We start from the raw sequence: 13,878 nt of genomic DNA on the forward strand, positions 1-13,878 counted from the left end.
CGACGAATATGTAGCGAGGGCCAGCCGACTAGAGCATACAGGTCGCAGAGGTGGGTGGTATATGGAGCTTTGGTGACAAAACGGATGGCACTGTGATAAACTACATCCAGTTTGCTGAGTAGAGTGTTGGTTGAAAAGGCGAATGGTTGGCGAACGGTTGAAAAGCATGCATTTGGTTTTACTAGCCTGTAAGAGCAGTTGGAGGCCACGGAAGGAGTGTCATGATATTGAAGCTCGTTTGGAGGTTTGTTAACACAGTGTCCAAAGAAGGGCCAGATGTATACAGAATGGTGTCGTCTGCGTAGAGATGGATCAGGGAATCACCAGCAGCAAGAGCGACATCGATGATATATACAGAGAAAAGAGTCAGCCCGAGAATTGAACCCTGTGGCACCCCCATAGACTGCCAGAGGTCCTCCGATTTGACAGGCCCTCCGATTTGACACACTAAGTCTGTCGGCAAAGTAGTTGGTGAACCAGGTGAGGCAGTCATTAGAGAAACCAAGGCTGTTGAGTCTGCCGATAAGAATACGGTGATTGACAGAGTCGAAAGCCTTGGCCAGGCCGATGACGACGGCTGCACAGTACCGTCTTACCAATGTCGGTTTTGATATCGTTTAGTACCTTGAGCGTGGCTAAGGTGCACCAGTGACCAGCTCAGAAACCGGATTGCACAGCAGAGAAGATACGGTGGGATTCAAAATGGTCAGTGATCTGTTTGTTCACATGGCTTTCAAAGACTTGAGAGGCAGGGCAGGATGGATATAGGTCTATAACAGTTTGGGTCTAGAGTGTCACCCCCTTTGAAGAGGGGGATGACCGTGGCAGCTTTCCAATCTTTAGGGCTCTTGGACAATACGAAAGTGGGTAGCTGGGAGGAGGTGCTCTTGTTTTCCATGGACTTTACAGTGTCCCAAAACTTTTTGGAGTTACAGCTACAGGATGCAAATTTCTGTTTGAAAAAGCTAGCCTTTGCTTTCCTGACTGACTGCGTGTATTGGTTCCTGACTTCCATGAACAGCTGCATATCGATGCTATTGAAGTCCGCCACAGGATGTTTTATTTTTTATTTTCTTCCTTATACTGCCAGCTAACGGACATTGAAAGACAGTCAGAGAGCTTTGCTGCCTTTCATGTTTCAATATGTTCCATTAATTTTCATTGCACTCAAATAATAAATGTGCATGTGTATTGGCATGAAAAAAAAAAAGAGATAGGCAGAGTCCTTCCTGCCTGTGGACGTCACATGTCATCTTCCGCCTTTTGGCAGTTACGTTCGTTTATGAAGGCGCTGTACATATTCTTCCTCTACTTTAAATCGCTCTGATTTACATAGTATCTGATCAGGATGGCTAACATACTGCATCTGAAACGGTTTTCAATATGAATTTTCTAGAAAACGGGCTATTAAATGGATGGAAGACCAACACCTAAGCTTAGGGACTTAAATCAAAAGCTAGGGAGAAAATAACACGATCATTTCAATCTGAATGGTATCAAAAGAAAGACTGGCTCTGTGGCTTCCCCTGCCTGCTGTTCTCCACCAGCGAGTTACACGCACTGCAGCTTTAAACACAAACAAATATACTGTATCCATGTAAAACATGAATGGTTTTGAGATATCATGAGCAGTGTTTTGTGTTTTGCTATGACGCATTCCAGTCCGCCCAGACCATTGAGAGCAGGGCAGGAGGGATAGTTGATGGTTTCCATTAATGGGATCCATGATAAGACACACAGTCCTGAAGAACTTACAGTGAGGGAAAAAAGTATTTGATCCCCTGCTGATTTTGTACATTTGCCCACTGACAAAGAAATGATCAGTCTATAATTTTAATTATACTTATTTCCCTCATTAAAATGCAAATCAATTTATAACACTTTTGACGTGAGTTTCTGGATTTCTTGGTTGTTATTCTGTCTCTCACTGTTCAAATAAACCTACCATTAAAATGATAGACTGATCATTTCTTTGTAAGTGGGCAAACGTACAAAATCAGCAGGGGATCAAATACTTTTTTCCCCTCACTGTATGTGAAAATAAGCAGTTGACGTGGTTGAAGACCATGTTGTCTTGTGCCTACCCACAGTTCACCACTTGCTACTATAAAAAGGAGAGGCAGGATGCTCTTTACGGTGAGTTTTTTTCTCTCCGTCTCTATGAGGGAACTGGAGTCTGTTTTTTCACACACTCATGAGAAAGGTGTGGAATGGTTATCATCATGTCCAACGATATCCTGGATGAGATGGAAAGTATGTCCTGCAGCCCTGATCTTTTGACCTGTCCAACAACAGTCATGGTCTTTTTCACTGGGAGCAGGTGATTGGACAACTTTCCGTAATCTAGTTGTCTTTGCCAAAATTCTTTGCAATGCATAGGGAATCGTTGCAAAACATCCTCATATACTATTCCCATCACCCATAAAATTATTTTAGTTTATATAAATCACTCAATTTTAAGCAGATATGAGCAAAACTGACATGACATTAACTAGGCTTCAATAGTACATTTAGCCAGATTCAAATCAGTCAAGAAGAGTGGGGGAATGCTATTGGTTCCTGCTCTTTGCAGTGAAAATGCATGTTTTGATTTAAATCGAGCTAAGCAGGAACAATGTTATATTCAACAACGCAAATTTGATTGAATTCCAAGCCAAAACGTATAGGAATATCAATACATGATGAATTGACTGTTAATACAGTATTAGTTCTGACTGTAACTCAAGGTGCTTTCTTCTTTTTCTACTGGATCATAGGAAGGACAGGAGATGGCCCTAAGTGATGCCTCAACAGAAATAGGCCCCATCTGCTCTCCTAGCATGCTTCTTTTCAACTGTGGGCATTCACTTCAAACGTTTCACTTGCGTTTGCATATGAGAATATCTTGAACAGGAATAATTATGAATTTCTGCTATCTAGGCATCGTTTCAGATCAACCAAGAAAATCAAAACCCGCTTAATCACCATTCGGTCCTAAAATAATGTCTGTTTGCTATCTAGGCATGGTTTGTCATCAACCTAAAACTCACTAAATTACGATTCAGTACTAAAATGAGTAAAACAGAATAATCTCATTCTATCACAGGTGCTGGATTTGCAAATAATCAGATCTTAAAAATAAACTAGATAAAAACACTCATTAGAAATAACTTTGGTTTTAAATTCCCAATGTTATATTACAAAAGTGTGGTGGTCTTAACTTTTTGCTCTCGTCATATTAAAATGTAATACATTTTCATAAAGCCCTTGAATCCTGAGAAATTGTTTTCAAGTATAATTTCTGTTCTCATGCCTGACACTTGGATAATTAAGAATAATCAATATGTGCTGCAGAGAAATAAAACCATGTATTTAACGGACTGGATGGACAAGGTCAATTTAAAAAAATAATCATCCTTTTGTATCAATCTCTCCTCTGTATGTTATTCAATCAAAAGATGTGGAAGGAAAAATCATGGTGCCTTCAGAAAGTATTCACACCCCTTGATTTTTCCCCCCACATCTTGTTGTGATACAGCCTGAATTTAACACGGATTGAGATTTTTTGGTCACTGGCCTACACACAATACCTCATAATGTCAAAATGGAATAATGTTTAGGCAAATTTTTACAAATTAAATGCTAAAATGTCTTGAGTCAATAAGTATTCAATCCCTTTGTTATGGCAAGCCTAAATAAATTCAAGAGTCATGTTATGGGGGGATAAAAATAAACGGAATAGAGCTAAGCACAGGCCTTATCCTAGAGGAAACCATGGTTCATTCTGCTTTCCAACAAATACTGGGAGACAAGTTTGAATCCCCGAGCTGACAAGGTACAAATCTGTCGTTCTGCCCCTGAACAAAGCAGTTAACCCACTGTTCCTAGGCCATCATTGAACATAAGAATTTGTTCTTAACTGACTTGCCTAGTTAAATAAGGGTAAAATAAAAATCAAATAAAAAAAACACTGGAATTGCTTACCAAGACGACACTGAATGTTCCTGAGTGGCCTAGTCTAGCAATGATCAAAAAAATCTCAAGTTGGTTGTTGTGTTTTTATAATAATGTGCAAATGCTGTACAATCCAGCTGTGCAAAGCTCTTAGAGACTTACCCATTAAGACTCTCAGCTTTAAATCACTGCCAAAGGTGATTCTAACATGTATTGACTCTGGTGGATGGATACTCATGTAATCAAGATATATTAGTGTTCTATTATTCATAATTCTTTTACAAATTTACAAATGTTTCTTCCACTGACATTACAGATTACTTTGTGTAGATCATTGACAAAACATGACAATTAAATACATTTTAATCCCACCTTGTAACAACAAAATGTGTAAAAAGTCAAGGGGTGTGAATACTTTCTGAAGGCACTTTAAGTAACACAATCTGTAACATATCTATTAGTTAACTCTGTGATGGCAGATGAATCAACAAGAAAAGGGGGAGTTAAACGCCATAAAGGTTTACAGCTAACACTGTGTTCATCTATAGTGCGTTTTTTTACCCTCCATTATTCCAACACTGCTCAGCAAATGTTTTTTTCCCAAAGTACAGACAGATGGAGTAATATTTTTGGCCAAATAAAAATAATTTTCAAATTTGCCATTGTGGGTGACGAAGTAGCAATGACTGTGAGAGATGGGTTTTGAGGTCGGTGGGTATGTGTGGCAGCTGTTGGTAGTTCACTTACCCAAGCCAAATCATCCCGACTGCAGTCCAGCGCAGCTATCATCACCTGCTCATAAATTATCCATACTGGGCACAGGAGAAAAAGCAGTTTTAATATTCCAGTACAGTGTCAGGCAGAACATCAAAACATGATCAATTGACAGACTGTTAATACAGTATTAGTTCTGACTGTAACTCAAAGTGCTTTCTTCTTTTTCTACTGGATCATAGGAAAGACAGGAGACTGCCCTAAGTGATGCCTCAACAGGAATAGGCCCCATCTGCTCTCCAAGCATGCTTCTTTTCAACTGTGGGCATTCATTTCAAACTTTTCACTTTCATTGGGATATCACAATATCTTGAACAGGGAAAATAATGTCTGCCTGCTATCTAGGTATGGTTTCCTATCAACCCAGAAACTCGTAACACCACTCAGTCCTAAAATAATGTCTGCTATCTAGCCGTTGAATCCTGGGGAATTGCTTTCAAGTAGAGGTCGACTGATTAATCGGAATGGCCGATTAATTAGGGCCGATTTCAAGTTTTCATAACAATCTGCATTTTTGAACACCGATTGTGGCAGATTACATTGCACTCCACGAGGCGACTGCGTGGCAGGCTGACTACCTGTTAGGCGAGTACAGCTAGCATTAAACTTATCTTATAAAAAAAAACTCTTAACATAAATCACTAGTTAAACTAGCAATATCATCAACCATGTGTAGTTATCTAGCTTGTCCTGCGTTGCATATAATCGATGCGGTGCCTGTTAACTTCTCATCGAATCACAGCCAACTTCGCCAAAAGGGTGATGATTTAACAAGCGCATTCGCGAAAAAAGCACTATCGTTGCACTTAACCATAAACACCAATGCCTTTCTTTAAAATCAATACACAAGTATATATTTTTAAACCTGCATATTTAGTTAATATTGCCTGCTAACATGAATTTCTTTTAACTATGGAAATTGTGTCACTTCTCTTACGTTCCGTGCAAGCAGAGTCAGGGTATATGCAACAGTTTGGACCGCCTGGCTCGTTGTGAACTGTGTGAAGACCATTTCTTCCTCACAAAGACCGCAATTAATTTGCCAGAATTTAACATAATATTGAAGGTTGTGCAATGTAACAGCAATATTTAGACTTAGGGATGCCACCCGTTAGATAAAATACGGAACGGGTTCCGTATTTCACTGAAAGAATAAACATTTTGTTTTCGAAATGATATGGTCAAATCCAGAAACTATTAAATGACCTAAGGCTCGTATTTCTGTGTGTTATTATGTTATAATTTAGTCTATGATTTGATATAGCAGTCTAACTGAGCGGTGGTAGGCAGCAGCAGGCTCGTAAGCATTCATTCAAACAGCACTTTCGTGCGTTTGCCAGCAGCTCTTCGCTGTGCTTCAAGCATTGAGCTGTTTATGACTTCAAGCCTATCAACTCCCGAGATTAGGCTTGTGTAGCCAATGTGAAATGGCTAGCTAGTTAGCGGGGTGCGCGCTAATAGCGTTTCAAAATTGGTGATGTCACTCGCTCAGACCTTGAAGTAGTTGTTCCCCTTGGAGTGATGGGTAACGATGCTTCCCAGGTAGGGGCGAGGAGAGGGACGGAAGCTATACTGTTACACTGGCAATACCATAGTGCCTATAAGAACATCAAATAGTATATGAAAATCAAATGGTAGAGAGAGAAATAGTCCTATAATTACTACAACCTAAAACTTCTTACCTGGGAATATTGAAGACTCATGTTAAAAGGAACCACCAGCTTTCATATGTTCTCATGTTCTGAGCAAGGAACTTAAACATTAGCTTTTTTACATGGCACATATTGCACTTTTACTTTCTTCTCCAACACTTTGTTTTTGCATTATTTAAACCAAATTGTTTCATTATCTATTTGAGGCTAAATTGATTTTATTGATGTATTATATTAAGTTAAAATAAGTGTTCATTCAGTATTGTTGTAATTGTCATTATTACACATAAATAAATCAAATGTAAAAAATAAGATTTTATTTTTTAAATAAATAAATAATAAAAAAATATATTTAAAATCGTCATCGGCTTTCTTCGGTCCTCCAATAAATCGGTTGACCTCTAGTTACAAGTAGAATTTCTCTCAAATCCTCACACTTGTTTTATTAATAATCAACAATATGTGATGCATAGAAATAAAACCATGTATTTAAAGGACTGGATGGACAAGGGAAAATCTCTTCCATGTATGTTTTATGCAGTTCAATACAAAAAAAAGTTATATTAAGCCTAATTTAGAGAATCAATCATGGTGAAAGACCACTGACCAAGTTAAGGCAATATAGATCAAATTCTGCTGGTATTCTAAGATTTCATTCTTCATAGAAAATGTTCCAAACTTCATAAGATAATGTACAACTCCATACAAAAGACAACGTTACGCAGCCCTTTCCTAAAACACAGAGAAAGAAAGCTTACACAGCTGTTATCCAGGGCAGCAGAATATGTCATTTCCCCTCATTTCGCTGTGATATTCTAACCAGTTACGGTGTGATGCCTTATTCACAACGTTTATCAACATTGCCCGATACATTTCATCTAGCGGTTTAAAAATAAAGATGAAATGTTTATTGAAGTGTTTATTCAATCCATCAACTGTAACAGTAAAAGACAGTGATTAATAATAGGCTTGGCTAATGGATCCAATTAATGGAATTAATGCTAAAATGTCTGTTTTGACAAGCATGCCAGACGTCCTCTGCCAAATGCTGTCTAACTGTAAATTGAGAAAGGACAATAAAACCCAACTCAACAAGAAAACTGATATGCCAAAACAAACAAACGCCTGGAGTTTTCCTTGCCTTTTTATGATTCCAACTCTTGTTTGACAATTGCCATCTTGTTTCACAGCCAATTTAAGAACTGGTTTCAATAAAACCGGGGCGTTAAGTGTTTACCCTGCTCTATAAAGAGTATGAATGAATCATAATGAGTACAAGGAAAATAGACTTTCACAGAGTCGTTCAGCAAGACTACATAGTGAGACACTAGCAGGCTATTATATAGCCAAAAGGCAAAAGTGAGTGTACCGCTACCAACCATCACATACGGGTTCTTTTTTTTTATCAAGTAATGGCTTACCAAGCTTCTGCATCATTCAATTCAACAGTCGAGTCACATTGGTAAGCCTACTAAAAATACTGAATAGGCCTAGGCTTCTGAGAACTTGTGACATATTAAAGATGGAATTCGTGTAAGGTGAAACAACCCTGTTCGACCCAGCGTCTTATTGTTTTTGTTTTGTTGTTGAAACGGAGGAATGATCAGCATCGTTGCAACAAAAAAAAAATAAAAAAAAATAAGCCACAGTACATATTCTGCAGAGGGGTATACTACAAAGTAGGATCAAGGAATTAGCCAGCTAACTAACCTAAATATTTGGATGGCTTAACATTTTTAGAAAGAAACTTAAAAATTGGCATGGTCTAATTGATTCAATGGACAAAAACACAAGTTTGGCTTTTTTAATGAACGAGAAATGTGTTATTTCAGGTTGCTTTTCAAAGATAGCTGGCTAACTTATTGATCCTGCTTTGTAGTATACCCCTCTGTTCTAACAGTGTCTCAAGTGACTATTTGTTGTTATAACCCAAACGAATGTGGCAATTTCAAACGGATTTCAGCTTTATAGATACTAGCCTATAGTGTTTGTCTTTTGATGTGGAAATTGATTATTTTGGATTAAAAATAACAACTTGAGGCTATACTAGTGCCTTCAAAGTAGTCATACCCCTTGAATTATTACACATTTTGTTTTTAGTCTGAATTCAAAATGGATTAAATAGATGTCTCACCTATCTACACACAATACCCCATAATGACAAAGTGAAAACATCGTTTTAGAAATTCTTGCAAATTTATTGAAAATGAAATACAGAAATATCTTATTAACACCCCTGAGTCAACACTTTGTAGAAGCACCTGTGAGTATGTCTGGGTAAGTCTAAGAGCTTTCCACACCTAGATTTCTCAACATTTGCTAATTATTATTTTCGAAACATCTTCAAGCTCTGTCAAATTGGTTGTTATTCATTGCTAGACAACCATTTTCAGATCTTGCCATAGATACCAAGTATATTTAAGTCAAAACTGTAACTCGGCCACTCAGGAACATTCACTGTCTTCTTGGTAAGCTCCAGTGTAGATTTTCCCTACTGTTTTAGGTTATTAACCTGCTGAAAGGGGAATTCATTTCCGTGTCTGGTGGAAAGCAGACAGTCCCAGGTTTTGAGCTAGGATTTTGCATGTGCTTAGCTCCATTTGTTTCTTTTTTTGTCCTGAAAAACTCCCCAGGCCTTAACGATTACAAGCATACCATAACGTGATGCAGACACCACTACGCTTGAAAATATGGAGAGTGGTACTCAGTAATGTGTTGTATTGCATTTGCCCACAACATAACACTTTGTATTCAGGACAAAAAGTTAAATTGTAAGCCACTTTTTTTTTTGCAGTATTACTTTAGTGCCTTGTTGCAAACAGGATGCATGTTTTGGAATATTTTTATTCTGTACAGGCCTCCTTTATTTATTTTGTCAATTAGGTTAGTTTTGTGGAGTAACTACAATGTTGATCCATCCTCAGTTTAATGGGTGTGAGAGGGGAAAAGTATGTAACAGTTTTAAAGTCACCATTGGCCTCATGGTGAAATTCCTGAGCATTAAAATGCAAATCAATTTATAACATTTTTGACATGCGTTTTGCTGGATTTGTTGTTGTTGTTATTCTGTCTCTCACTGTTCAAATAAACCTACCATTAAAATTATAGACTGATAATTTCTTTGTCAGTGGGCAAACGTACAAAATCGGCAGGGGATCAAATACTTGTTTCCCCTCACTGTATAGAAAAAGCGCTATAGGCTACAGTCAAAGACAACAGAATGATTTTTTGACAGGGGGTGCAGAATTTTGTTTTGCCTGATTTAGATGCGTTTCTGCTTGTAATTTTCAACATTTTGGTTGGCTATTTGTTAGTCAACTTGTCTATAATTAGATACATGTAGCTTCTCTTTTGTCATTTTATGTTGCCCTAGAAGACTAAATAAACCCTTGCTCAACAGAATAACGTAATAGATCGATAGAATGAATGCTTCAATCAAGTTGATATCAGTAAAGTTCTCTCGGTCATTCACAGAGCAAATACGTTTAGGGACTGGGGAGAAAATACAATTACGTAAAAAAAATTTAAATAACGCAAAATGTCCAAATTACATCAGTTTGACCGGATGTAAGGAAAAAGAAAGCTGTGAAAAAGACTTAAGATTTCAGTTAAGCTTTGGTGCATATTTTATGTGATTGAAATACTAGCAGCTTTTATGAAGTTTTGATGATATAGACAGCACCTCTACAGATGGTATATAATTGAGCATTGCATTCTCTCAAGATACAGAAATAAACAAATCATATTTCTCACTCCTGTTCCCAAGTTCAAATTTTGCCTACATTTGGTGTATAATTTTACTGCAAGAAATGCTTAATTCTGCACGAGTTATTAATAAGGCTATGTAGTGCGGTTATAGACTTACAGTCAGTGTCCAGATTTCAGTTTCCATTCAACACATTTAAACAGTAGACCACAGTTTCCTTGACATGCCATAGACCTATTTGAAGTCCCATCTTGTGACTGTTGAATTTATGTAGTGCTTCAAAATCATCACACAACATAGCTGGCACTGCTATCCTCCTCTTACCACTTCCCCAAAGAGGAATGGTCCAAAATTCCTCCTGACCATTGCGCAGGTTTGATCCGCAACTACAGAAAACATTTGGTTGAGGTTATTGCTGCCATATGAGGGTAAAGGGTTCACATACTTTCCCCACTCTGCACTGTGAATGTTTACACGGTGTGTTCAATAAAGACATGAAAACGTATAATTGTTTGTGTGTTCTTAGTCTAAGCAGACTGCGTTTGCCTATTGTTGTGAATTAGATGACCAGATCAAATTTTATGACCAATGGTTCACATACATTTCCTTGACACTTGTTATGCAAACTTGTATTCCTGAACTTATTTAGGCTTGCCATAAACAAAGGGGCTGAATACTTGACTCAAGCCATTTCAGCCTTTTTTGAAAAACATAATTCCACTTTGACATTATGGGTTACTGTGTGTAGGCCAGTGACCAAAAATCTCATTTGAATCCATTTTAGATTCAGACTGTACAACAACAAAAAGTGGGAAAAGGCAAGGGGTGTGAATACTTTCTGAAGGCACTGTATTGAGGCCCAAACTGCCCCTTTTCTGGCCCACAAATTGATTTTGACGAACAAATCGATCAAATTACATGAGAAATGTATCAATACTGTGGCGTTTTGGGTGGGCAGTGTAAGCTTTCCGAGGCGAGAACTAGGCATTCAAAGTGCCAGAGCCAGACACGTTACCAATGCTCCAAAAAGAGTTACAAGAAGAAGTGCATGACTCCAACACCGTCATTAAGTTTGCTGATGAAAACAGTGGCAGGCCTGATCGACGACGACAGTCTATAGGGAGGTGGTCAGAGACCTGGCACTCCTCAGTAAAAGGCACGACAGCTCGCTTGGAGTTTGCCAAAAGGCACCGAAAGACTGACCATGAGAAACAAGATTAACTGGTCTGATGAAACCAAGATTGAACTCCTTGGCCTGAATGCCAAGGGTCACGTCTGGAGGAAACCTGGCACCATCCCTATGGTGAAGCATGGTGATGGCAGCATCATTCTGTGGGGATGTTTTTCAGTGGCAGGGACAGGGAGACTAGTCAGGATCGAAGGAAAGATGAATGGATGAAAGTACAGAGGGAACCTTGATGAAAACCTACTCCAGAGTGCTCAGGACCTCAAACTGGGGCGAAGGTTCCCCTTCCAACAGGACAACGACCATATGCTCACAGCCAAGACAACGCAGGAGTGGCTTCGGGACAAGTGTCAATGTCCATGAGTGGCCCGGCCAGATCCCGGACTTGAACCCAATCAAACATCTCTGGAGACACCTGAAAATAGCTGTGCATTCACGCTCCCCATCCAACCTGACAGAGCTTGAAAGGATCTGCAGAGAAGAATGGGAGAAACTCCCCAAATACAGGAGTGCCAAGCTTGTAGCGTCATACCCAAGAAGACTCGAGGCTGTAACCGCTGCCAAATGTGCTTCAAAAAAGTACTGAGTAAAGGACTACATGTATACAATGTCTTCGCAGCATAACACAGGCCTAATCATCTCTCCAGCAGTATTATTATGAGCTCAGGTTGGTTCCCTGTTATTCTATGCCTGTACAAAAGAAGTCAGTACTCCTTGATTCCATACTGAATTAATTAATCATTGGACAACTAGTCATTTAAGAGATTGATGCCCTTCCTTGCTTTCATGAGCAGAGAACTGTGACAAGACCAAATCAGTCATAGGCCTACTATACAACCTGTTCTAGCAATCATGTTGCAGTGAAACCACAAACCATAGCAGTCTATATTAAATCTAGATTGTAGAATTTCCATGTTTTCTGCCAGACTAAGAATACAGTCTATTAATTAATTTCCCCTTCTGCCACTAAATGTTGTCTATATTGAACAAGCTGCCTGACTGTAAATGTTGGCTTTGTGTATGTCTTTGATGCCTGAAAACACTATACATCTCCATCTCCTGTACGTCTAGGCTACATCAAAGTTCACATCCTTCCTATTATAATGATACTTTTTCTTCAATTAATAAAATAAATCAAGAATGAAACCAAATTGACAAATCAAGTCCTTGTCTCCCAAACATCCTGTGATGGGTGGCTGGTGTTGTGGATCATTGTGTACAAACAGATTCTGCCTACTACAACAGCACTAGAAATTGGTCTGATGTGACTCTTGATTTAATGCATATGTACTTACTGTCATCTCCAAGTTTGGACGCATGCTCATTTATCAATTCTTCACCAACATCCACGATTTGCTCACTATTTCTGTGGTTATCCTCCCTCCACTTCCGCAGCTTGTCTCTCATTTCTGTGAACACAATTATCAAAACATTTCTCAGGATTCAGGCAATATAAAGATGACATGCTTTCATATAACATATTGAATCAGGTAGAGCACGCACACACACACACACACACACACACAGAAAGAGTGAGCAGCACACCATCAGCCCCTGGAGCAATTGGGTTAACTTGCTCAATAGCACAAAGGTAGTGGATGGTAATGATCCTGACCCAGCAGCCCTCTACTCTAGTACACAGTTCAGTGCACACTTTTTCTGGTTACTGGTCCACCTCTCTAAAATCTGGGCTACGTACTGCTTCCTGACATACAGTGCCATCAGAAAGTATTCACACCCCTTTTCCCACATTTTATTGTGTGGAATTAAAATGGATTTGTCATTTTTTGTCAACGATCTACACAAAATAAGAATTTACATTTTGTAAAATAACAAATCTTGATTACATAAGCACCCTGAGTCAATACATGTTTGAGTCACATTTGGCAGCAACTACAGCTGTGAGTGTTTCTGGGTAAGCCTATAGAGCTTTGCACACCTGAACTGTTCAATTAGTTTGGCTGAGATAATAGATGGGCTGGACATTCCGGGAGATGAGTTTGGATTGGTCGGCCATGTAGCATATTCTATAACGTGAGCTGTGACAGTCCTTTCTACCATGCCGGTTTTGAAAGATAACATTTGCCATCGAGAACTAAAAAAGTTTTGCTACTTTTCTTAACAACATTGATGACCCAAATTTAGCAGGTGCTATCGACAGATCACTTGGATAAAGTGGTGGGCTACTTTCTGCACACGCCACAGAGACGCTCCGAGAGCGAAACGCTCTGAATTTACGAACAGAAAACCTGACAACGCTTTAGCTCCATTTTGTTTCTTTTTATCCTGAAAAACTCCCCAGTCCTTAACAATTACAAGCATACCCATAACATGATGCAGCCACCATAATGCTTTAAAGTATGGTTCGTGGTACTCAATAATCTGTTGCATTGGATTTGCCTCAAACATAACACTTTGAATTCAGGACAAGTTAATTAATTACTTTGCCACATTTGTTTCAGTATTATTTTACATTAGTTTTTTTTCCTGTGAGCTCAATGCGTACATCGCACAGTTTTTCTAGAGATACATCGGATCAAGCCCGAACTGTGTGACATAGTAGGAAGTTGTAGTTTCCAACAGGCCCATATTCTACATAGTTTAGCGCATAAAAGTGGTAATTAACA

General features: G+C 38.8%; 1 protein-coding gene across 1 annotated transcript in view; it reads right to left on the minus strand.

Annotated features, from left to right (window-relative positions):
* Positions 1 to 13,878, minus strand: part of LOC115175998 (ER membrane protein complex subunit 2) — a 60,752-nt gene that overhangs the window by 42,513 nt on the left and 4,361 nt on the right. Inside the window, exons 2-3 of the mRNA XM_029735709.1 lie at positions 12,547 to 12,660; positions 4,681 to 4,745 (exon numbers count right to left, since the gene is read on the minus strand). Coding sequence (XP_029591569.1) covers positions 4,681 to 4,745; positions 12,547 to 12,660 — 179 coding nt within the window. The remainder of the gene's footprint in view (positions 1 to 4,680; positions 4,746 to 12,546; positions 12,661 to 13,878) is intronic.

The sequence above is a fragment of the Salmo trutta genome, chromosome 3 (assembly GCF_901001165.1).
Source record: "Salmo trutta chromosome 3, fSalTru1.1, whole genome shotgun sequence".
In the NCBI taxonomy this organism is placed as follows: domain Eukaryota; kingdom Metazoa; phylum Chordata; class Actinopteri; order Salmoniformes; family Salmonidae; genus Salmo; species Salmo trutta.